The sequence below is a fragment of the Erpetoichthys calabaricus genome, chromosome 5 (genome assembly GCF_900747795.2).
Source record: "Erpetoichthys calabaricus chromosome 5, fErpCal1.3, whole genome shotgun sequence".
Classification (NCBI taxonomy): Eukaryota; Metazoa; Chordata; class Cladistia; order Polypteriformes; family Polypteridae; genus Erpetoichthys; species Erpetoichthys calabaricus.
In genome coordinates this window covers 3,303,935-3,331,455 of record NC_041398.2, presented here as the reverse complement: position 1 = coordinate 3,331,455, position 27,521 = coordinate 3,303,935, and the positions used below count along the sequence as shown (strand labels likewise).

Here is a 27,521-nt window from a genome sequence, read left to right as displayed (position 1 = left end):
TTGTACCTGGCGATCTAACACCTCGGGATGATCTGTCTCCGTGATTATATTCGCTATGCTGATCTGCTCCCGTTTCATCTTACAGTACTCTACGACCGGGAACTGATCTGATGTTCATACTAACCTGGCTTATGGCTCCGGGGCGATCACGCCTGAAATTACCAAGCGTTACTGTTTATAGCTGTGTATTGGAACATCCAAATCCTGCTTCCTCCTCCTGCTGCTTACTATCGCCGCTCACCTACGCTACCACACCCGCCTGTCCTACCGCTGCGTTGTGCTGTGCTGCTTCTACACTGCTATCAGCTAAGTATCACTCACTATTTTAGCGCTTTGAGTACTGAGAAAAGCGCTATATAAATGTAATGAATTATTATTATTTATTATTAAACACTAAAGTGCAAAAACGAAGTAGAAAGTAACACTAAACCGCAACACCGCCGGGAGCACCGGCACACCGCGTCTACTAAACACTAAGAAACACTAAAGGAAAAAATACTATTCAGTAAGTACCACGTCTACTAAACAGTAAATCAGTAAAGGTGAAAGGACTAACCACGTCAGCTGTGGAGCTCAGCTCGGAGAGAAATGAAGTGAATGAAATGAGGTGAATGGGAGGGGAGATGATCACGTGACTCGAACACCCGCCTTAACTCTCCGTCCCTCCACAAACACACAAACACAGCCACACGGATCCCAACTCTCCTTTATATATATAGATTGAACTTTTTCAGTTGTGTTCTGTGGTTGAAGTTGTTATCACCACACAGTACTGTTGCTACGTCATTCTGTTGTCTGGTGTTTGTATTGTTCACCATCTTATGTCACAGCATTGATGTAGAGATGATCAATCCCTGTGTGGCTGATGTCCTGGCAATAGAGTTTCTGATTCCTTCATGAAATCTTTCAACATTCAGAACAGCTAAGAGGCTTACCACAAGTAGGACAGTCATTTATGACTATGAAGGCCACTGCTGTCTGAAAAGCGTTAACCACACATAGGACAACAAGGTTTTTTTCTTGCACCTATAAGTTGTTGAAGAAGATTCTTGCCGTTTGTGAAATATGTTTGTTATATTTCAGTGTGTTCATTCCAGTGTGAATTCATATGTGGCTCTAAGGTTACCTTATATCTAGGATCTGTTTGCCACTTTCCGTGTTTTCTCCACTACTCTTATGTATTTATTACCTACTTTCAACTAGAGTCCTTTACCTCATTCAGAAGATATTCCTTCATTTTTTTTGCTTGAGGAGCCATTGCAAAGATCATTTGACATTTCTGGGACAGGGTTTACTCCAATGTGACTTTGCGTGTGTCTCAGAAAACTTTTTCTGCAAGAGTACCCTTTACCACATTCAGAACAGGTGTACTGCTTCTCTCCAGTGTGGATCCTCCTGTGGCACCTAAGTGCGGTTGAACGTGAGAATCGTTTACCACATTCTGAACAGCAATGAGGTTTTTCTCCTGTGTGGATTCTTCTGTGTTTCTGAAGATCGCTTCTGCTTGAGAACCAATTATCACATTGTTGACAGCAATGAGGTTTATCTCCAGTGTGTATTCTTCTGTGTCTCTGAAGACAGCTTCTCCATGAGAACAACTTACCACATTCTGGACAACAATGAGGTTTTTCTCCTGTGTGGATTCTTCTGTGGTTCTGAAGATCGCTTCTGTTTGAGAACAACATACCACATACTGGACAACAATGAGGTTTTTCTCCAGTGTGTATTCTTCTGTGTCTCTGAAGACAGCTTCTCCATGAGAACAACTTACCACATTCTGGACAACAATGAGGTTTTTCTCCTGTGTGGATTCTTCTGTGGTTCTGAAGATCACTTCTGCTTGAGAACAACATACCACATACTGGACAACAATGAGGTTTTTCTCCTGTGTGGATACTTCTGTGCCTCTGAAGATGGCTTCCCCTTATGAAGGACTTACCACATTCTGAACAACAATGAGGTTTGTCTCCTGTGTGAATTTTTTTGTGCCGCTGAAGTTCACTTCTCCATGAAAACGATTTACCACATTCTGGACAGCAATGAGGTTTTTCTCCAGTGTGTATTCTTCTGTGTCTCTGAAGACTACTTCTCCTTGAGAACGACTTACCACATTCTAGACAACAATGAGGTTTTTCTCCTGTGTGAATCTTCATGTGCTTATTAAGATCACTTTTCTGTGTGAATTGCTTGCCACATTCCAAACATTTTTTTCCAGTGTGAATCTGGATTTCTTCCTCCACTTGCTGTCGATCAGTTTTGATGGCTTCTGTCTGTGTTGCTTCAGCAGCAAGGAGAGAACTGCACTGCCAAAAGACTGCTGTCAGGATCTCTGATCCCACTGCTGATTTCATTATACCATTCTCATTGTATTGAAGAGAGGACTGATCAAATGAAGATGGAGAGAAGCTGCCATTCTTCTGTAAATCTGAAAGAACACAAACATTTTAACTATTGTTTTTATCCTAACATGTTTATTCAAGGTGACTTACAGACATTTGAGACACAATTGGTTACGTTTCTCTTATTCTTCCAACTGGAGCACAGACAGGTCACGTGACTTGCTCAAGGTCACATGGTGTCAATAGCTGAATTTGGAACTGTAATTTCAGGGTTTGATGTCCAAATTCCTAAGAACTACCCACCTTTTAAAATAAATTAAACAGTTCAAGTAAAGTGGTGGCAAACTGGTTGGAATTCCTTACTCACACTGAGGTGCCATTTATGGTCTGGCCACTCCGTGTGTTGTCTTTACATGTTCTGCTGCTGTCTGTTCAATTTATCCACCTTTCTCTCACATGTGAAAGACAGGCCTGATCTGATCAATCGATCACAAACAAAAATCAGACAATTTTCACTCCAAATGACTTGACCGATGATCAGCAAATTAGTTGATCTTAACATATGTCGTTGAATGATAAAACGTATACAAGACAAAGTTCCAAGAACACCAAAACACAGAAACACATCCTTGCCAGTCTAACAGTTTTATTGCCTTCCTACAAGAGATAACAAATTTGCAGTTTGTAATATGTATATATATATATATATATATATATATATATATATATATATAAAGGAGAGTTGGGATCTGTGTGCCTGTGTTTGTGGAGGGACGGAGAGTTAAGGCGGGTGTTGGAGTCACGTGATCATCTCCCCTCCCATTCACTTCATTTCGCTCCGAGCTGAGCTCCACAGCTGACGCGGTTACTCCTTTCTCTTTTACTGATTTACTGTTTAGTAGACGCGGTACTTACTGAATAGTATTTTTTCCTTTAGCGTTTCTTAGTGTTTAGTAGACGCGGTGTGCCGGTGTTCCCAGTGGTGTTGCGGTTTAGTGTTACTTTCTGCTTCGTTTTTGTACTTTAGTGTTTAATAATAAATAATAATAATTCATCATATTTATATAGCGCTTTTCTCAGTAATCAAAGCGCTAAAAAAGAAGTGAGTGATACTTAGCTGATAGCAGTGTAGAAGCAGCACAGCACAACGGAGCCGGTAGGACAGGCGGGTGTGGTAGCGTAGGTGAGCGGCGATAGCAAGCAGCAGGAGGAGGAAGCAGGATTTGGATGTTCCAATACACAGCTATAAACAGTAACGCTTGGTAATTTCAGGCGTGATCGCCCCGGAGCCATAAGCCAGGTTAGTATGAACATCAGATCAGTTCCGGGTCGTAGAGTACTGTAAGATGAAACAGGAGCAGATTAGCATAGCGAATATAATCACGGAGACAGATCATCCCGAGGTGCTAGATCGTCTGGTACAAAGAAATGTTCGTAGGTCTCGTCTCGTGATCCACAGACTCAGCTGTTCCCAGTAAAGTGGAGTCCATAAAATCTGTAAATATTAAGCAAAATCCATGCAATTCGAGTCGGCTGTATCCACGAACTATATGTACAATGACCGAAATAAAACAAGCGTAAGAAAGTGCAGAATTAAGGCGAATTTTGCGAAAAGTGTTGTTAACAGGGAGGAGCGGCAACAACAAGCGTGTGCCAGCGTCCTCACCTGCTATAATAAAGCAGTTATAATAAAGAAGTTTAGTAGACTTTTACTTTATCTCATTTAGTGTTCTTCCCGGCGGTGTTGCCGTTTTTTAGTGTTAGTGTCTACTTAGTCTTTGTGTTTAGTGTTATAGAAGGAGTGATCTTACCACTGTCAGATTTTTCAATGAATGAGTTGGTAAATAATGATTATTTATCAACAGATCACATGAGCAAATTCAACAAAATTTTAGCTGCGCATACAATTTTCCAACCTCAAAAGGTTTTGCTAATGTGGACTCCTGACATACCTATAATGCCCATTCCACAAAATGCAAAACATATTCAAATATTACCTTCTGCAGCGACTGAACGAGTGACTCACTGGGTGTGTACCTATTATGATGGTGCTGTAATTCATGTCTATGACAGTTTAAACGCTGATAAAAAATTCATCCTCACCGAAGAGCAGCTTCGTTTCCTTCATGCTTTGTTTCCTTACAAACCTCCCATAGTTTATGAAGACGCACAGCAACAATTAAATCATACAGATTCTGGTGTATTCTCAATTGCATTAGCTGTGTGTATTCCTTTAGGTATTGACCCAAGTGATCAAGTTTTTACTATTTCTTCAATGTGAAATCACTTACAAATAATTTTTGTTTCTCGACAATTGCTTCCATTCCCTGTCGAAAGTAGCCGACGGGCGACACCAGTTACAAGTATTCAGTGCGTTCAAAGACCTGTACGAAGTACGGCGACTAACACAGTCACTCATAAAAGGGGAGATGACTCGGTGCAGGAAATGGGGATTGAAACTACCTTGGAGGACATGCAATCAACGAGGCGATTAAACGGATCTCAAGAGACGTCTTCTAGGTTGGAAAAAAAGCGCTTGGCTGCCAAAACATTATATATATATATATATATACACACACACACACACATATATACACATCAATATAAATAAAAACGTAAATGTTTGTTTGTTCAAAACCTTAAATCTCCGAAAGTTCTTCACTGATTGCTTTGAAATTTTGACACAACGTTGCATTCGAATACGCGCGTGTTGTTATATACATATTATATAGATGTCACACCTGTGACAGGTAAAAACATGCTTTTTTTGAAAACACAGCGCCATCTGTTGGACGTAAAAGCAACACACGCCATACTAAATATTTTATGATTCTATTTCAATGTTTCGATCAAATACATTTGTAAGTACGTGAATAAAGGCAGCGACATGGCAGTTTTTGGCGTGCAACCAGAAAGAAGTGATAGGAATGCGGTCATACATATCGATGAAATCACACAGTATTAGGCTGGAAGATACATAAGCAGCAATGAAGCTGTATGGCGAATTCTTTCATTTCCCATACATGAACGAAGTCCAGATGTTGTTCACTTAGCAGTACATCTAGAAAATGAACAACGCGTTTACTTCGCAGCTGCAAATGTGCAACAAATAGCCCTGAATCCACCGGCTACAACGTTAACTGCTTTCTTTACGCAATATCAAAATGACGTGTTTGAGAAAACACTGCTGTATTCAGAAGTGCCTACGTATTACACATGGAATGCAAGTAGAAAATCATTTGAACAACGCAAACGAGGAGAGCGAGTCAACGGACAACCTGGCATATTCAAAGAAACTACGATAGGCAGACTGTACACCGTGCATCCCAATCAAGATGAATGCTTCTTTGTTCACATGCTGTTGGTAAATGTGCCGGTCCAACGTCTTTCCAGCAATTTTAATTGTCAACAGCGTTACACATGCCACTTTCCGATGTAAATGTCAAGCTCTGAATTTATTGGAGAATGACCGACACTGGGATGTGTACATTAATGACGCGTGCAACACGTCACATCCAAATCAAATTCGTGCATTGTTTGCAATCATATTGACCGCCTGCTCTCCTTCATCTCCAACACAGTTATGAGAGAAATATAAATCTCACATGGCTGAAGATATTTTCCGTGAATACGCAAGTAAAATTCAAATATAAACATGGATTTCACAGCAGAAATCTATAACTAAGCGTTGATAATGATTGAAGATTTGTGCTTAGAAATCGCGAAGAAAGTTCCCAATCAATTGGGAATGCCATCACCGAATCGAACTGCTGCTGCTTTGTTCGATGTAGAATTACGTCGTGAACAAAATTACAAGACGGGTGATCTTTTGTCGTATGTGCAATCAAATATTCCTAAGCTAACGCTTCAGGAAAAAGGCATTTACGATCAAATAATGCAAACTGTCAATAACAGGGTTGGAGAAATCTGGAAACTGGGAACGGAAAGTTGCTGGTTGATCTGACCTCATAACTTCTGCAATTTAGCGACGTCTAAAGAAGAATTGATTGAAAAATTATTTCCCAATATTCAAACCAATTATAAGAATCACGATTGGCTGAGTGAACGAGCTATTGTTGCGGCAAAAAACAAAGACGTCTACGAACTTAACAATATAATTCAGTCTAACATCCCACTCACTGCAGTCCCTTACGGGAATCGAACATCGGACGTCAGCGCTAGAGGCGAAGCCCCTAACATTGTGCCACGGCGTGTGGTTCGTTTATTTGACAGCATGTAGATCGGGGTAATCACATTCACGGCATTCGTAGTCTGAATCACAATCTGATTGTATGGGTGGTTACCTACCAGGTAACGCTTATGGTTGGCCAGCAAGTCAGCTAACATCAGCCACGGTGCCTTCAGTTGTGACAAGCAGATCATAGAATGGTTGAAAATAGTTTACTGTCAAATAATACAAAGAGTACGCAACACGTGTTTCACCCTAATTCTTGGCTCATCAGGCGTACACACTCACTGCACTCCCTTACGGGAATCGAACCTCGGATGTCAGCGCTAGAGGCGAAGCCCCTAACATTGTGCCACGGCGTTTATTCGTTTATTTGACAGCATGTAGATCGGGGAAATTACATTCACGGCATTCGTAGTCTGAATCACAATCTGATTGTATGGGTGTGTTTACATAACCTCTTTAACACACTACTTCTCTGCTGCGAAGCGCGGGTATTTTACTAGTCTATACTATAAGGCAAAGCCCTCACTGACTCACTCATCACTAACTCTCCAATTTCCCGTGTAGGTAGAAGGCTGAAATTTGGCAGGCTCATTCCTTACAGTTTACTTACAAAAGTTAAGCAGGTTTCATTTCGAAATTCTACACGTAACAGTCGACAACGTCCGCCATGTTAAACTTTCTTATTTATGGCCCCATCTTCACGAAACTTGGTAGGCGGCTTCCCTGCACTAACCGAAACCGATGAACGTACTTATTTCAGTGGTATGATACCACTGTCGGCCGCCATATTGAACTTTCCAACGGTCTTTGTTACTTAATGGGCCCATCTTAAAGAAATTTGGTACGCGGGTTCCCAACGCTAACTGAATCCTACTTACGTACATACATACATCCATAGCCTGCAGCTCGGTCCAAACTCTGAATCCTCCAGGCACTCCTGAGCATAATATAATTTTGAAGGTTGGGTCACCAATAACGTTACTGAGAAACTTACAGACACCGAAACTTTGTAATGGCACGAGACTTCAGGTCACATGCCTGCAAATGAACCTAATTGAGGCAACTATTTTTACTGGTGGTGGCTCAGGGGAGAGGGTTTTTATTCCTCGCATCCCTGTTATACCCTCTGATCTCCCATTTCAATTCAAACGCCTCCAATTTCCAGTAAGGCTCTGCTTCGCAGTGACAATAAGTCTCAGGGACAGACCCTACAAAAGGCTGGCATTCATTTGAGGCAAGATTGCTTTTCACATGGCCAACTATACGTTGCATGCTCAAGAGTAAGCTCAGCGCACAGCTTGGTCATATTACAACCGGAGGGGCGAACTGACAACGTGGTATACAAAGAGATCCTTAACAAATAATTATTGGTACATTTTCCCTCAGTATATTATTTAAAATTTTAAAGCAGTACTTCACCGCTGCGAAGCGCGGGTATTTTGCTAGTATGTGCAAAAAGAAGTCAGCCATGGAGGATTCTCTGCTAACACTTTCAACAATACAAACCTTATTAACCATCTGAGAAGTCAACACAAAAGGGACTGGTGTGAAGAATGAGCTGTTCAAAGGTTGAGGGGACCAGCAAGCTTAGTCTAGCTCAGTCACCTACTCTCACTCGGCCTCCAATAATGGCAGCACTTAGAAAACTCAACCTTATAATACTGACAGCAAGAACACCAAAGACTTACTGTGACAGCAAAAACAGTGGAATTTGTAAGCCTGGACAACCAGCCACTTTCAGTTATGGAAGATGTCACCTTCTAGATCATTTAGATCCACGATTCCATCTGCAAGTGAGTGTTTGTTGACTGATTTATGTGTATAATTAATTAACTAGGCATTCGCTATTTTGACTAAAATCCCTTTTATTACCCTATCAGTGAATGTGTATGTAGATGGGAGGAATTGGATGCAGAGTTTTACTGAGCTGCTACACAAATATAAATCGTTATCAAGTGGACGTCGATTAGTTAGAAATTGTAATCAGCCCTCTTATTAGCTTGTTGGGTAGAATGATACAAGCCTAGTTTTTAGACCTAAAAAAATAATAATAATACTAATTAGGCATAATAAGCATTGAGTGTGAACAGTCACTATACAGTTACAAATTCTGTAACAGATATTATTATCATAATGATTTTCTCCCCAAATTAAACAATGGTACAAGGTCACGTATTTCACAGATAATTGCAAATCTCAAACACATAAACTGCTCAGTGCCGGTGTCTCGACCACACAGACACACTCAGAGCGACAGACGACAGCCGAGAGGTCCAAAGAAACTCCCCGCCAACAGAACAGCAGAATGCATGAAGAAATTGTCAATAAAGATAAAAACGATATTTGAGTCAGCAGCATCAGAGGTGAATCTTTATCTCTGTGAACCTCATACCACAAGAGATGCTGGGCCAATGGCTTTCTGGAGGACCAATAAAAGTCATCGTCCTACCTGTGCCCTCCTTATATGAGTGGGGACAGCGAGGGTCTGTGCAGTACGGCAGCACACGTCATGGATGACAGGAGGACCAGACTGTCCTCAGAACATGCAGAGATGCTTATATTCTTAGATAAGAACCTGAAGCGTTCACCAAGACTGTCTCGTTTTCTTCTTGTCAGAGAAGACGGCTAGAAATATCTAACTGAACATTTTATTTGATTAGAAATGTGGAGTATGATTAAGACATGCCTCTTGTTTTGCTTAGCTTGTTTTTATTCCATTATGTGTGCATTATGGGTAAATGTTCTTTGTGTATGCTGTATGCAGTAGCACTTTATTATAGAATGTGAAGATTATGCATGGCTAAAAATACATTATTTTGAAGAAAAAAGGTATTATTGATATCAGCAGATCCTAATGGAATGGGTGATCAATATCAGCTCTAAAGACTCCGATCAGAGCCTTCCTACCCTGCCGTTCTTTATTATATTCTGTAAGTGCCTTGAGCATGGGAAAGGTGCTATATAAATGTATTATTATTATTATTATTACCCAATAATGTGTCTGAATTTAGGTTTTCTGTTCTTAACTGTAATGTATGTGATGATATTTACATCCTCTAGAACCTAATCTGGACTAAAAAATAAATATACAAATATATACGTTTGTGTTAGGGCGCACAGTTTTTAGCACAGCTGCTTTATTGTTCAGGTGTCCTGGGGTCAAATCCTGCCCACAGTTGCTCTACATAGGGGCTCTGAATGGCATTTCTAGTTATTCTGGTTTTTCCCCCTCACCCCCAGAAGCATGCAGGTGAAGTGGAGTGGTGACTCCAAACTGACCCGATGTGACTGTGGGAGATGGAAGGGCCCAAGATCATCTCCTAGTGAAGATTTCACACCACTGCCAACTTGTCCAGGCCATGCTGCCCAAGCAAGTTCAGGCTGAGAACAGAACAGAAGATGATGAAAAAGACCCTGAGACCCCCTGAATGTCATCATGGCTCGTACAGGTAGCTCTTGTCACTATTAACGTCAAAGTGCACGAGATTACCATTAGAAAGATTCGGCACATATTAGGTGGGCACTGGCTTGAGCAAATTCACTCTTATTTAGTGCACAGGGGCGAGGATTTTATTCATACTGATTTAATTGTTTTTGTGGACATTTCTGCTTTAACTGTTACACAATTTAAGAAATATACATGTCTTTAACAAAATATAACTTTTGATATTCTCACTGTACGTAATGCGTTGTAGGCCTAACATACGTCACAGCTTCAGACAAAGCTTCATGATGTTTAAGTCATGCGCTCAACACTTTAGAAAAACGTGGGTGAATACGAAAAAATCTAATTTATCATTTATTTGTTATCAAGCACCCGAGCAGCTGGTCTTTATCCAAGTTCAATTAACCATGTTTTCCACTCTCATTTCAATCTTCTAAAAACATCAAAGCAACCACTGTTAGAATGTATAAATGTTCTCTTTCTTTTATATTTAATCACATTACTCACTTATTCCAACACTCCCAGGTGACTCTTCTCCTGCTCTCTCATTTCCCTCAGTGATTTTCTCTTCAGACTCCGATAACTCTGATTTCAGCTCTGCAGAATTCTCCAGTGTTGCCAGTCGTCCCGTATTAGTGGACCAGGGCTGTAAACTGGATGGAGATTCTTCACAGGCATCTTGCTTGAAAATATCCTCAGTTTCATGCTTTTGAAGTTCAAGACCAATGGAGAAATCATTCAAATCCTCAGCTTTAATGGCAGCAGTCACCCCCTTGCACTCTTCCTCCTCTTTAAAAACTGAAATTCTTTCTTCGTGATCCTCCAGCTTCACACGCACATCCTCTGGTGTGAGCCACTCACAGTCCTCTTCTTTAATGTCCACCGTTATTTCATCCACGCCATTTTCTTTGGCAGAGGCCATGCTCTGTGGGAAACTCTTCTCTGATTCACTTCTCACATGGACAGCCCTGAGCTGGAGGCCATTAGACCCTTCAGTGTATGACCATGTGAAATAGGAAAGCCCTGTGAAAATAAAAGAAGTAGAATTAACTTCCTAAAGTCAGTAAAAATAATGAGCACACTTCACAGTCACAGTGCCCTCCATGAGGTTTGGGTCAATGTCACATTTTTCTTGTTTACCTCTTCTGCCTCACAGTTTAAAATTACAAATCCAACAATTCAGATGTGATCAAAGTGCACTGCAGACCTTCATTAAAGGGGATTTGCATACATTTCAGTGCCACCATGTAGATATGACAACACTTTATCTATACGGCACCATCATGTTTGGACACAGCAATGGCAGGTCTGTTAAAGCCGTCATATTTAGGACTTTGTTGGATATCCTCGCTGGACTTGAGCTGCGCATTGGGAGCTTCATTCTGTTAAGTTGTTATATTCTATATCTTATATATGTGCTCCTATTTGTGGGATTACAGGACTGCATCCTGACTGGGAGAAGGACATTCAGGGTTTGAAGAGAGTTGGTTTGTAGGAGGTTACTCATGACGGGTGTGTTTTATGGGAGAGAAGAAGAAAAAGTGTGTGGCTAACATCAAAGGTGTTGTGTTCTTATTTAAGTTTAACATTCGTAGTATAGGATGGCTGATAATTATAGAAACCTGCCTGCATTTGACAAGAGAAAGGCATACGAGAGCTGGAAAAACTGAAGATTTAATATGGACATGGGTTACTGAGCTTAGAAATAAAAAACACACACTTGGGGTTGGACTGTCGCTTACAGGGACAGCATTGAGATGTCACTTTGAGCAGAAGACCTGAACTAAGATGAAGGTGTTACTATTCTGAAAGAAAGGTTTGATGTCGTGTTTAAAGGAGAAAAAGGATCGTATCAATGAGGCACATTCAGATTCTACAGAGTTAAAAGGGCGAGTGCAGTTTCTATGGTGGATTACATCATCGATTTGGAGCAGAGATACTCCTGATGGGTAATTCCACGTCAAATCATCACACTTTTACTCCTCATCATCACAGATTTTAACAAAAACCAAATATTCTGGAGATGTTCATGACATTCAAAGGTAGCTTTAGTAAAAACATTGGCCAATTTTAAAATTTAGGTTTTCTTGCTATTCAAATTTTAACATTATAATCACTCATAACACAGTCACTTTTCATTTCGGGGATAGCTTAGTATTTTCACAAACTACAGAGCTGGAAAAGAGCTTTACTGTAAAACGACATGAGAACCATTTCTGATCAACTTTTATTTAGGTAGAAATAGCCAGTCAAAGTCCTAATCCATCACAGTGTTCAAACTTTGTGATCTTAAATCTCCTTATTATTGTTGATCCAAGACACGTGCAATTTCAGTTCCATGGGTCACTCAGATGACCAAATCAGCAGGCCAAGTCTCGTTGAAATCTGTGACGATGAGATCCATATGTGTGATGATGAGACATGGAGTGACCTGCATGTGTAGATATAACATGGCTGTCCTGATGCTGTGTGAGCTTTTAAGCTGCTGGACACGGCGTGTTTAGATACAAACCAAAGGCAGCTGGCATTAACAGCAGGGATGGCACTTACTTTTGTTTCAATAGAATTGCCACTAATGAGAATTTTTGTAGTAAAGTCAAGTCTGGTGACAATGGACATTACTGTCACACATGAAACTGCGTATTTCACCACTCAGAGACAACACAACAGGTGGCATTCGCAACGCAGCCAGAAGAAGTCGCCATTGCCAGGCAATAATCTGTTAGACAAATATGGCAGGAGATCAAAATGCATTATCATCAGAGCACTGGGCTAAAGACTGAACAAAAATAAATGAACAGGTGATAATAACAGAGGAGACTGGAAAATACAAAGAACTGTGAAGAATGAAACATGACGTCATTTACAAAGGAGTCAAACTCAGGCACATTTAGTGTTTTGGTCGAATCTTTAGGATTAGCGGTAATTGATTCTACTGGCACACTCACAGTCTATGGAGAGAAATGCTTAGACAACGACATTAGTCAGCCTGACCAGAATGAAGTCAAAAAGCTGAGGAACTCAAACATTTCAAACACCAGAGCTTTCATATTTAGAGCTGGCAAAGTTGTGAATTCCACCAAACGAGTGAAAATTCCTGTAAAGATTGGAGAGACACGATGTGGCACTGAAACAGAAGTGGTGCCAGCTGAAATGCCAATGTTGTTCAGTAAAACATCCTTGAAAAGGGCAGGGACACCTTTAGATAATGAAAATGACAAAGCAGTGATGTTTAATCAGCCAGTGACTCTTGAATTAACCAGCTCTGATCATTACTGTGTGAATATCTCAGATAAAGAAATAAAAACGATGAGCATTGTGAACGTGAGATTCTAAGAGTCTCAGAAAACAGGAGTACAGGAGAGAAGTAAAAGGCTTTGTTAAACCTTCACCTCCAATGTGGACCTCCTTCACTGGACCGATTACACAAACTGATTCACTGCTCAGGTAACAAAGAGGCAGAGTGGGCTTCATTACTTAAATAAATTGTTGAGAGTCGCCTGAAATACGTCAAACCCAAACTCAGAGCAGCTGTTGGTTTGCTGCTAGCCTATGAATACAAAGAAACTGCGGCTACAGACTGACATGAACGTCAAACAGGAGTACGGGGTCTTCACATCATTGACACATTCACACGTTTAAGTGCAGGAAGTGCTGTAAAGACAAAGAGACCATCAGAAATTGTGACAATTCATTCATTCGTTCTCAGATAAGAGTACATGGAGCTCCTCGGAAACTACTTAGTCATAATGGTGGAGAATCAGAAAGACTGAATACAGAGAGCACTCCAGAGACAGTTTAATTCTGAAAATGATAAATCTGAGACAAAGTAGATAACAAAAGAGTGGACTGTGCAGAATGGAAGGGACCTGCAGATGTCACTGGACAGGATGGAGTTGTGAAATGTGTCAGACGTGGAGGTGCTCTTGGAAGGGCCCACCATTCTAGACTACGTAAAGTCAACGGTAAAGGTGACAATCGACATACCACCAGCAGTGAGAGAGATGAAGAGAGAGATTTATCTAACACTACATCAGATAGTGAAGACACTGGAGATGAGAAGGAGACTCTAAACTCTTCAGTCCCAGTAGAAGATGTCGATGCTAGCGTTGAGTAAACTCACAGGTTAAGACGGAGTCATTGTGTTTGTCTAAAAAAGGGGCAAACTGTGAGATACGTGGACGGAGATGGTGGCATACAGATAAAGTATTAGATTGGGCTGACAAAGCAGAAATTGGTATAATTTAGAGTTTACTGATCCTGACAGCATTGCTGACACAGAAGGGTCTGTTGACACATCAAGTGTGGATAATCTGCAAGTTGGAACAGAAACTAATGACCTGCAACTATGGGACTTGTGTGTGGAAATCACGGAGATATCAGCTGAGTCAGCAAAGCAGGAAGAGAGAAGCAGCTGGGAAAGAAATGGAGCATCTGAGGAGGTGGAGAACCACAAGATGGATATGCCCTTTAAAAAGAGACTTCAGCAGGAATCGTAACTAAAGACCACCTAGTGGCACGAGGGTCTGAGGGGCAAGATAGGAGTGGGCTCAACAGGGATTCACCAACATGGGCATCAGAATGTGCTCACCAAGGTCTCTGAGACGGCACTGACACTTTAAACAATGAGGACAGACAGTTGAGCTCCAGCCCATAATAGTCGAGTCGCGGCTCTGCTGAGCTCTGCAGCTTTCACATTTTTATGGCTTCATATGGTTGGATGCAAACAGCCCTGATAGGCTCAACACTACCCTGGCTTGACTCCTGTTCTTCATTTAACACGGCCATCCATCTCTAGTAAGCAAAAGAATAAAAGTACATAGAAATACTGAAAGTAGCTGCAAAGGATAAAAGACATTAAATAAAACAATACCGTTTCAAATGTCACAGAAACTGTACTCATAATGCCATGCCAGCTGTAGATTTTACTGTATCCCTCCAGCAGCACTAGCTTGTGTAATGTTTGTATTTTTATTTCCCAATAAACAAATCAAATTCTCCGTGTTACAGTGAAACCGCACGAGCATCTTTTCAGATACGAAAATACAAAAAATGAAATCATTTTAATTATTTCTAATAGGTCTCATTATGAGACAAACTGGTGGAAATAAAACCTGAACGCGCCCTGTAAAGTTACATCCTGCGAAGCCACTTTAACAGAGTTTACCGATGACGGCTTTAGAATAAAGAGGAAAAAACACAAAGAACACGCAGAGCTCGAGAAAAATCAGAACTGAACGACGGGGCCGTGCGAGAGCGAGTGGCTGAACATGCGCGTGCCCGACGGACAGCACAGTTCGGAGCATGCGCGAAATCAAAAGGAGAAACGGCACGGAAAAGTGCACGAGCGCAAAGAGAGCAGAAGCAATCCCGCCAAGTCAGATGTAGCATTACATTTCACGGGACACCAACCATAAAATAAAGTAACGTAGCAGTAGCAAAGAAAAGTGCGCGACTCCCGTCATCCACAATAAACTCGTGAAGGTGCGATTTGCTGTGCTGCCTCCTCCATGTTGCGCTCAATCCCTAAAATTTAAACGCGAACCACGCGGCATCAGGCACCTCCTCACTGCAGACATTCCCACCCGTAAGCGATCGCCACTTTTGACTTTGTCTCACCTTCCGCATCTTTGCTTGATGTTACGGCCGTGAAAAAGTCGGAGCGCGGAGGTCTCGTAAGAGCAAATTAGTGACAGGCTACTCGATACTGACTTGAAGAGTCTTTCAGAGGCTTGTTTGAATTGCGCCCGTCACGTGATTTGAGGCACGCTTGCGTCATGACGTCATTGATATCGACGCCATAGACATAGAATTGCTAGACGCTGCATGACCAGCAGCATCGTCAACGTCGCCGCCATATTGCGAGTGGCACTGCTGTGGAGTGAAGTAATGAATATGTGCTGCTTGGGATTGTACAAACCACTGTACGCTCCAAACCAGATCCCGAAGGATTATATTTCATAGGTAAGGCTGAACAATTGTTTTGATTGTATTTGAAAATCCCGTTTTATAATCTTAGCACTCAAGGTCACCTTACAATAAACTTAAACAACATTAGTAAAAATAATAATAATTCATTACATTTATATAGCGCATTTCTCAGTACTCAAAGCGCTATCCACCCCCCGCGCGGCCGCCGAGTAATCTTTAACTATCCATCCATTTTCTAACCCGCTGAATCCGAACACAGGGTCACGGGGGTCTGCTGGAGCCAATCCCAGTCAACACAGGGCACAAGGCAGGAACCAATCCTGGGCAGGGTGCCAACCCACCGCAGGACACACACAAATACACCCACACACCAAGCACACACTAGGGCCAATTTAGAATCGCCAATCCACCTAACCTGCATGTCTTTGGACTGTGGGAGGAAAACCACGCAGACACGGGGAGAACATGCAAACTCCACGCAGGGAGGGCCCGGGAAGCGAACCCAGGTCTCCAGATCTCCCAACTGCGAGGCAGCAGCGCTACCCACTGCGTCACCGTGCCGCCCAATCTTTAACTAAAACTCCCTAAAACGTTTCCCATTCATTCTCTATGGTAGTGCTAAACCACCACCGATGTGATCTATTTTCTGCCACTTCCATTTCGGGGGGCGCTGTTCTGCGCTTTTCGCCGCTCGGCTACCTGTGTGCTTGCCTTCTTGCCTGCAGCGTCTGCCTTCGTTGACGTGCTGGAGCGTTTTTCTTTTTTCTTTCTTAAGTGAATCTTTAAGTTTAAAATGTAGACCGCACCGTTATTTCTGTTGATTAATTCATGTTTTCATTGATTACAGCTAATACTGTTATCAAGTGTCGGTTGCTATTTTTGCCTGTTGTATACAATCTATCTAGCGTCTTTCACATCTATCTCCACTCTCACTGCCCGCTTGCCTGCGTGCAGCGTGTGTCAATTGATATGATTTAATATATATTTCTTTTTGACATAATTCTACGAGTTCTATATATATATATATACTGTAAATAAATAAAAAATGAAACTACTATATAGCTAATACTGCTATGTATCTGTCTAGTGCCTTCCCTATCCGTTTATCTGTGCCTTTCACATGTGAATGTACTCTCACTGCTTGCTTGCCTTTCTGCAGCACCTGTCATATAGTGCCTTTCACATCTATCTATCTATCTATCTATCTATCTATCTATCTATCTATCTATCTATCTATCTATCTATCTATCTATCTATCTATCTTTTTTCTCCTGACAGTTTAATATCTTCTATTATACAGTGCCTTCCCAGTTTATCTGTCTAGTAAGTTCTCTGTCTGTGCATTATTCAGTGATCTGTCTGACAGTGTACGTCTTACAGAACTTAAAAATAAGAACAGTTATGAGGACACTTGTTCATGTTAATTGTAGCCTCAATTTTTATTTTTTTAAAAGAGCATCCCACATCTATTATACAGTGACTTTCCTATTTATCTGTCTATCTAGTGCCTTTCAGATCTTTATGTACTCTAACGGCCTTCTTGCTTACCTGCAGCATGTGTTGAATGATAAACAGACTGAATCATTTTTCATTTATTTTATTGACATAAATCTCAGATACACACTTATACTATATATAGTATATATACTGTATGTTGTGATGTGAGATTTTACATATATCTTGATAAATGTTTTGCATGTCTTATTTCTAATTTGGGCAAAGCAATGTAATTTAGTGTTTACAGAACCCCCCCCTTTAGGAATGGGTCTGTTTGAATTTTACAACAGGATTTGGGTGTGATGTGTGTTTTAAACCAGTTTGGTAAATGTTTCTTTGCTAAAGTCATTTCTACCGCTGCAGATGGGCTAAGGTGTACTCTAACATATGGTTTGGGGGTGGCAGGTGTTAAGATGTTCTATTCCCCCATTGGTCTGAAGTATGGCTGTTTGGCTTGTCTCAGAGGCCTTTAAGTACCATGATGTCCTATTGGCTGTAGGGGTGGACAGAACATCTATAAGTGTATGTGTTTAACCTCACAATCTCTCTCTTACCAACCAACATATGATGAAGAAGCATCTCTCTTGCTATCCTGTGATGAAGAGCACAGCTCAGCAGCCATTTTGAACAGACATGTGGCTGAAAGCTGAGCACCAATGATGCCTTAACTAGAGACATTTAATTAACTACAAGTCTGTGCCGCCTGAACTACATCCATCCATCCATCCATTTTCCAACCCGCTGAATCCGAACACAGGGTCACGGGGGTCTGCTGGAGCCAACACAGGGCACAAAGCAGGAACTAATCCTGGGCAGGGTGCCAACCCACCGCAGGACACACACAAACACACCCACACACCAAGCACACACTAGGGCCAATTTAGAATCGCCAATCCACCTAACCTGCATGTCTTTGGACTGTGGGAGGAAACCGGAGCGCCCGGAGGAAACCCACGCAGACACGGGGAGAACATGCAAACTCCACGCAGGGAGGACCTGGGGAGCGAACCCGGGTCCCCAGATCTCCCAACTGCGAGGCAGCAGCGCCACCGTGCTGCCCCCTGAACTACATATCACCATTTAATCAGGTTATATGGTTGCCAATATTCAAATGTACTTTGCATTTTGTTATTATTTATGAATATTATCAATAATACTAATACATTGTTTAAACTGTAACTTAACTACTGCTTGTCTTTTTACTACATCTAATTGCCTAAGGTTATAGATATAGAAGGGAAGGTGGGGATAAGTTATATACAATAATACCTTATAAACAGTGGTAAGTCTGTGAGATTAGGCATTCTGACAAAGGCTACATATTAATAATACAATAGGGGAAAGTAGAGCAATATATATATTACTCTACCAAGACAAAACACCTGTATATATAGTACTGTGCCAAAGTTTTAGGCAGGTTTGAAAAAATGCTGTAAACAAAGAATGCTTTCAGAAATATAAATAATGATTGTTTATTGTTATCAATTTACAAAATGCAAAGTGAGCGAACAAAATAAACATCTAAATCAAATCAATATTTGGTGTTCCTACCTTTTGCCTTCAAACCAGCATCAATTCTTATAGGTCCACTTGCACAAAGTCAGGGATTTTGTAGGATTCTACTCAGGTGTCTGATCAACCAATTCTACCAAACAGGTGCTAATGATCATCAATGTCACACGTAGGTTGAAACACAGTCATTAACTGAAACAGAAACAGCTTCAAACTGGGTGAGGAACAGCCAAACTCTGCTACCAAGGTGAGGTTGTGGAAGACAGTTTCATGTCATGTCAAGATTGAGCACAGCAACAAGACACAAGGTAGTTCTACTGCATCAGCAAGGTCTCTCCCAGACAAAGATGTCAAAGCAGACTGAGGTTTCAAGATGTGCTGTTCAAGCTCTTTTGAAGAAGCACAAAGAAACGGGCAACGTTGAGGATCGTAGACGCAGTGGTCAGCCAAGGAAACTTAGTGCAGCAGATGAAAGACACATCAAGCTTATTACCCTTCGAAATCGGAAGATGTCCAGCAGTGCCATCAGCTCAGAACTGGCAGAAACCAGTGGGACCCAGGTACACCCATCTACTGTCCGGCTGGCCAGAAGTGGTCTTCATAGAAGAGTTGCAGCCAAAAAGCCATACCTCCAACGTGGAAACAAGGCCAAGCGACTCAAGTAGGCACGAAAACATAGAAACTGGGGTGCAGAAAAATGGCAGCAGGTGCTCTGGACTGAGGAGTCAAAATTTGAAATATTTGGCTGTAGCAGAAGGCAGTTTGTTCGTCGAAGGGCTGGAGAGCGGTACAATAATGAGAGTCTGCAGGCAACAGTCAAGCATGGTGGAGGTTTCTTGAACGTTTGGGGCTGCATTTCTGCAAATTGAGTTGGAGATTTGGTCAGGATTATTGGTGTTCTCAATGCTCAGAAATACAGGCAGATACTTATCCATCATGCAATACCATCAGGGAGGCGTATGATTGGCCCCAAATTTATTCTGCAGCAGGACAACGACCCCAAACATACAGCCAAAGTCATTTAGAACTATCTTCAGCGTAAAGAAGAACAAGAAGTCCTGGAAGTGATGGTATGGCCCCCACAGAGCCCTGATCTCAACATCATTGAGTGTGTCTGGGATTACATGAAGAGACAGAAGGCTGTGAGGAAGCCTACATCCACAGAAGATCTGGGGTTAGTTCTCCAAGATGTTTTGGAACAACCTACCAGCCGAGTTCCTTCAAAAACTGTGTGCAAGTGTACCTAGAAGAACTGATGCTGTTTTGAAGGCAAAGGGTGGTCACACCAAATATTGATTTGATTTACATTTCTCTTTTGTTCATTCACTGCATTTTGTTGATTGATGAAAATAAATAATTAACACTTCCATTGTTGAAAGCATTCTTTGTTTACAGCATTTGTTCACACCTGCCTAAAACTTTTGCACAGTACTGCATGCACATATATATATATATATTTAATAAAACTAATATATTGCTAATGCTGATATCTATCTGTCTAGTGCTTTCTCTGTCTGTTTTCTTATATAGTGCCTTCACTGTCTGCCTATTATACAGTGAATTCCATGTCTATGTAGTAATAATATTAAGGTTTCCCTTTCTGCCTAGTATATAGTGCCTTTCCTATCTATCTGTTTTATATAATGCCTTTCATGTCTGTCTATCTTATATAATGCCTTTCATGTCTGTCTATCTTCTCCCCAGCAGGGAATCGAACTTGTGTCTCTGAGGCACAGTAGGCTTGCTGCGCTCTGATTGGCTGAGCCGTCTGTGTCAACTATCCGCGACTGGCCCCCGCGGAGGAACCGGGAATCGAACCCACAATCTCCAACAGTCTCCTTAGTGCAAAGCAGCAGCACTACCACTGCGCCACAAGAGAATGATAAATCAAAAACCAATAATTAGCAAACAAACAAAGATAACTGGCGTTAACAGTGCAATATTCACAATTGGTATGCCAGTTTGAAAAGATAAGTTTTGAGGGCAGTTTTAAAATGTGTTATTGAATCAAGCTGACGTATATGAGAGGGAAGAGAATTCCCGAGTTGAGGAGCACAATGAGAGACGCTCGAGCTCCCATAGCACTGAGTCTGATGTGTGGTACAGAAAGTCGAGCTGCAGATGAGGATCTGAGTGAGTGAGAGGAGTGTAAGTCTGGAGGAGATCAGTGAGGTTGTGGAGAGCTTTAAATGTTCAGAGCGGGATTTAGTATTGTAATCAGTAGTTAACAGGGAGACGGTGAAGTTGAGAGAGAAGAGGTGTAATATGTTCAGTGGATTTGGAACAGCAGGTTATTATCCTGGCAGCAGAATTTTGAAAGAAGTTGTAAGCGATGGATACGTTTTTGTGGGATGCCAGATAGAATAGCATTACAGTAATCTATATGTGAGGTGACCTATACTTCAGTACTGTGTTGCATAAGAACAGGACGAGAAATGTTACTTATATGGGAGGAATTATTTATCTATATCTATAAAGGAGAGTTGGGATCCGTGTGGCTGTGTTTGTGTGTTTGTGGAGGGAAGGAGAGTTAAGGCGGGTGTTGGAGTCACGTGATCATCTCCCCTCCCATTCACCTCATTTCATTCACTTCGTTTCACTCCGAGCTGAGCTCCGCAGCTGACGCGGTCATGCTATTCTTTTTCCATAGTGTTTAGTCCTTTCTCCTTTACTGTTTAGTAGACGCGGTACTTACTGAATAGTATTTTTTCCTTTAGTGTTTCTTAGTGTTTAGTAGACGCGGTGTGCCGGTGCTCCCTGCGGTGTTGCGGTTTAGTGTTACTTTCTACGTTAACATTCAACATTATACATAGTTATTGTCTGTTTTTCACCTGCATTATTATCATTCTTTAATTTAATATTATTTATTGTATCAGTATGCTGCTGCTGAAGAATGTGAATTTCCCATTGGGATTAATAAAGTATCTATCTATCTATCTATCTATCTATCTATCTATCTATCTATCTATCTATCTATCTCTGTCTGTCTACTTCGTTTTTGTACTTTAGTGTTTAATAATAAATAATAATAATTCATTACATTTATATAGCGCTTTTCTCAGTACTCAGCTGACAGCAGATACTTAGCTGACAGCAGTGTAGAAGCAGCACAGCACAACGGAGCAGGTAGGACAGGCGGGTGTGGTAGCGTAGGTGAGCGGCGATAGCAAGCAGCAGGAGGAGGAAGCAGGATTTGGATGTATATACATCTATATAAATAAAAATGTAAATGTTCGTTTGTTCAAAACCATAAATCTCCGAAAATTCTTCACCGATTGCTTTGAAATTTTGACACAACGTTGCATTCGAATACGCGTGTGTTTTTATATACATATTATATAGATGTCACACCTGTGACAGGTAAAAACATGCTTTTTTTGAAAACACGGCGCCATCTGTTGGACTTAAAAGCAACACACGCTATACTAAATATTTTACGATTCTATTTTAATGTTTCGATCAAATACATTTGTAAGTACGTGAATAAAGGCAGCGACATGGCAGTTTTTGGCGTGCAACCAGAAAGAAGTGATAGGAATGCGGTCATACATATGGATGAAATCACACAGTATTAGGCTGGAAGATACATAAGCAGCAATGAAGCTGTATGGCGAATTCTTTCATTTCCCATACATGAACGAAGTCCAGATGTTGTTCACTTAGCAGTACATCTAGAAAATGGACAACGCGTTTATTTCACAGCTGCAAATGTGCAACAAATAGCCCCGAATCCACCGGCTACAACGTTAACTGCTTTCTTTACTTTATGTCAAAATTATGCGTTTGTGAAAACACTGCTGTATTCGGAAGTGCCTACGTATTACACATGGAATGCGAGTAGAAAATCATTTGAACAACACAAACGAGGAGAGCGAGTCAACGGACAACCTGCCATATTCAAAGAAACTACGATAGGCAGACTGTACACCGTGCATGCCAATCAAGATGAATGCTTCTTTGTTCACATGCTGTTGGTAAATGTGCCTGGTCCAACGTCTTTCCAGCAATTGAGAATTGTCAACGGCGTTACACATGCCACTTTCCAAAGTACATGTCAAGCTCTGAATTTATTGGAGAACGACCGACACTGGGATGTATACATTAATGACGCATGCAACATGTCACATCCAAATCAAATTCGTGTATTGTTTGCAATCATATTGACCGCCTGCTCTCCTTCATCTCCAACACAGTTATGGGAGAAACATAAATCGCACATGGCTGAAGATATTTTCCGTCGAATACGCAAGTAAAATTCAAATATAAACATGGATTTCACAGCAGACATCTACAACTAAGCGGTGATGATGATTGAAGATTTGTGCTTAGAAATCGCGAACAAAGTTCTCAATCAATTGGGAATGCCATCACCGAATCGATCTGCTGCTGCTTGGTTCGATGTAGAATTGCGTCGTGAACAAAATTACAACACGGGTGATCTTTTGTCATATGTGCAATCAAATATTCCTAAGCCAATACTTCAGCAAAAAGGCATTTATGATCAAATAATGCAAACTGTCAATAACGGGGTTGGAGAAATCTGGAAATTGGGAATGGAAAGGTGCTGGTTGATCTGACCTCAGGACGAATTTCATTGCCTCATAACTTCTGCATTTTAGTGACGTCAAAAGAAGAATTGGTTGAAAAAGTATTTCCCAATATTCAAACCAATTATAAGAATCACGATTGGCTGAGTGAACGAGCTATTCTTGAGGCCAAAAACAAAGACGTCTACGAACTTAACAATATTATTCAGTCTAACATTCTGCACAGACAATGGAACAACAAAAAATATTGTATACTCACAAGCATTGTGAAATTAAACATATTAGAAATGTGCGCTTTCTCTTTTCTTTCTTTTCCATTTAACCAGACCGAGCCACACCAACGCGTGGCCGGGTACAGCTATATATATATCCATATTACTAACCGAGAATGGTAAACCGGATGGCATGGACGCAGGTACACGGCGATGGGACCATGAGACGTACTGTGCAGGCGCGTACAGCACGCATCTCATAAACCGCACGTGAAGTTGTATCCACCGTGCATGAAGGAGTCATGGCCCAAAAATGAAAGAGCTCAACTGACGTGAATGAGAAATGAAGCAACAACGCGCCCATGGCTAACGACTACCGACAGCCACGCAAAAAAGAGGACTCTGCGCTGCAGCCCAGATTCTAATGGAAGAGGCTACGGAGGCCCCACGGGTACATAAAGTACGGAAGGCGCAGGCGTCAGCGCCATATTGTGAGTGGCACTACTGTGGAGTGAAGGCGCAGGCGTCACCGCCATATTGTGAGTGGCACTACTGCGGAGTGAAGTTAGGAATAATGTGCTGCTTGGGTCGACTAATGTATTTCAGGATACCCAACGCCGGGGGTAGGCGAGCGAAGCGAGCAGGGGGCAGAGCCCCCTTGTATATAATATACACTATATATACACATACACACACATATATATCTATATAAATACATACACATATATACAGTATATATACACACACACACACACATATACAGTATACATACACATATACATCTATACTAATAAAAGGCAAAGCCCTCACTGACTCACTCATCACTAACTCTCCAACTTCCTGTGTAGGTAGAAGGCTGAAATTTGGCAGGCTCATTCCTTACAGCTTACTTACAAAAGTTAAGCAGGTTGCGAAATTCTACACGTAACGGTCATAATGGTCGACAACGTCCGCCATGTTAAACTTTCTTATTTATGGCCCCATCTTCACGAAATTTGGTAGGCGGCTTCCCTGCGTTAACCGAAAGCGATGTATGTACTTATTTCGGTGGTATGACACCACTGTTGGCCGCCATATTGAACTTTCCAATAGTCTTTGTTACTTAATGGGCCCATCTTCAAGAAATTTGGTACGCGGGTTCCCAGCGCTAACTGAATCCTACTTATGTACATATATACGTCCATAGCCTGCAGCTCGGTCCACACTCTGAATCCTCCAGGCACTCCTGAGCATAATCTAATTTTGAAGGTTGGACCACCAATAATGTTACTGAGAAAGTTACAGCCACCGAAACTTTGTAATGGTACGAGACTTCAGGTCATGTTTCTGCAAAAGAACCTAATTGAGGCAACTATTTTTACTAACGGTGGCTCAGGGGAGAGAGTTTTTATTCCTCGCATCCCCGTTATACCCTCTGATCTCCCATTTCAATTCAAACGCCTCCAATTTCCAGTAAGGCTCTGCTTCACAATGACAATTAATAAGTCTCAGGGACAGACCCACAAAAGGTTGGCATTGATTTGAGGCAAGATAGCTTTTCACATGGCCAACTATACGTTGCATGCTCAAGAGTAAGCTCAGCGCACAGCTTGGTCATATTACAACCGGAGGGGCGAACTGACAACGTGGTATACAAAGAGATCCTTAACAAAAAATTATTGGTACATCTTCCCTCAGTTTATTATTTAAAATTTTAAAGCAGTACTTCGCCACTGCGAAGCGCGGGTATTTTGCTAGTCACAAATTATAATAAACCATTGATGGAACTGTTTTTGTGATTTTAAAATCTTATTAAACTGAGGTTCAAATTTTGAAATGCTAATTACAAGTAGCGACTTCAAATGTTCATCAGATAAATTTGTCCTGTATTTTAACTTGATATCTTTCATTCAGGAAAACGTTTGTTCGTAAAGATGTGTTGTCCCAAAAATGGAGATAAATTTACAAGCTAATTTCTTCAAATTTGGAAACTGCTCAGAGGTCAAAAATTTATAAAAATCGATCAAGTTTCCTTCCTTGTATGTATCTTTAATATGTTCATTTCCCTGAAGTTCATTAATTTCCATTTGAATTTGACTTGGTACATCAGCGACATCACAGTCAAACGGATTTTGAAACAATCAAATTTCCCTGGCATTGGTGTCCAAATCAGCAAATCGCTTCTGAAATTGTTGTTTAAGATCTGAAATAACTAAATTTGAGAACGAGTAAGGAAATTCCGCTTCACCCTTTTTATGCAATTCTGCACAGTACGGCATATGAGCAAAGTTACAATCTTTCACCAGGCCTTCCTGAAGTATCAGCTTTGCTCTGAATGCCTTGATATGAGTTAATAAATCACAAATAAGTTATTTTCACCCTGCAACTTTAAATTCAAATTGTTCATGTGGTTCACCAGATCTGCAGAAATGCCAATTTCCAAAGCCCCTCGGTATCTGATAAAAGTGGTTCATAATAGTTTTTCTCGGTATGAAATATATCAGTTTCATTCCTGAGATGAAAGACCCTTTCCACAGCTAAGCCATCGGACTGCAGTATAAAATGTCAAGTCAACACTCGGAATCACAATCCTTGAGAAAAGACCGAGGCGATGATGAAGTGCATGAGAGCGAATGACGTTTACCATCGAAATAACAGGTTTGAAGACACAGCTCATATCAGCGTATTCTCAACAGAGTGGTTGTTGGTGGATAACACTGTGAAGAAACATTGGCTTTGATATTCCTGCATCCTCACAAGCTTTTGTGATTTATCCAACCAAAGCCATCTTCATACCAGACATGTTTTGTCCTCCATCAGCTGTCCAAAATATATTCTGTTTGTGTTTTTTGAATTTCTTTGAAGGTATCCTCTCTCATGCTGTGAAGTGACGCTAATTCCAGTGTGACATTAAGTTCATCATCGACGCCATGAACAAATACTACGAGTTACGAGGTCTTACAGACATCAGCTGGTTCATCCAGCAAGAGAATCCCGACTTAAACATTGGGCTTTGCCTACAACTTGCTCGATGTGCTATTTCCTATATTTCCGACCCGACGAGCAACAGCATTTAGCGCAGGACTTATCATTTTAAACTGATCAAGTTTTTCTGGGCATAACTCAACCACTGCTTCCATCACACATTCGTTGATGATTTTGCCATCGATGGTTTTTAGCCAAAACATAAGCAGCCTTGTAGCTTACCAAGGTTAAGGCTTCAGTTTGCTTTCGTAATTAAATCTGGCTGAGAACGCAGACAACGACATCATAATTCAAATTGATCTGAACGCTCCTTTTCTTTATATTGCGATAAGCATGTTTTATTTCATAATGGCGGCATTGTATTCTTTCAAGTCAGCAACAGTGTCTTTACAAATGAGACGTACGGCTTTATCCTTTCACTTAATCCGATTATATGAAGAACTATTTTACATCCCATTCATCATTAAACACACAACATTCAAGATCAACTTTTCTTTTCTTTTTCCCATCCATGTTCAAACTATAAAAGAGAATACATTTATAACTAACTAATTATTAAAATCACCAGGGGCCTCATGTATAAACGGTGCGTACGCACAGAAATGTTGCGTACTCCTGTTTCCACACTCAAATCACGATGTATAAAACCTAAACTTGGCGTAAAGCTACGCACATTTCCACGGTAACTCATTCCTTCGCGTACGCAATTCCTCCGCTCGGTTTTGCAGACTGGCGGCACCCAGCGTCAAAGCAGTACTACTGTTCCTGTGTGGTCACCCTTTCTTTCTTACACCCACATTCCTGACGCGGCTTTATAAATACACTGAAATTAACTGCATATTGTTTATTAGTGTAATGCATCTGATTGTAATTAACCTG

At 41.1% G+C, this 27,521-nt stretch overlaps 2 protein-coding genes across 3 annotated transcripts in view; both read right to left on the bottom strand.

Annotated features, from left to right (window-relative positions):
• Nucleotides 1–27,521, bottom strand: part of LOC114652426 (E3 ubiquitin-protein ligase TRIM16-like) — a 1,019,527-nt gene that overhangs the window by 807,050 nt on the left and 184,956 nt on the right. The gene's annotated exons all lie outside the window — the stretch shown is intronic.
• LOC114652519 (zinc finger protein 436-like) lies at nt 602–10,901 on the bottom strand. Its single transcript, XM_028802893.2, has 2 exons — nt 10,487–10,901; nt 602–2,425 (listed from the first exon to the last, which is right to left on the bottom strand). Exons 1-2 carry the CDS (start codon nt 10,899–10,901, stop codon nt 1,215–1,217), a joined length of 1,626 nt encoding a protein of 541 aa, XP_028658726.1. The 3' UTR covers nt 602–1,214.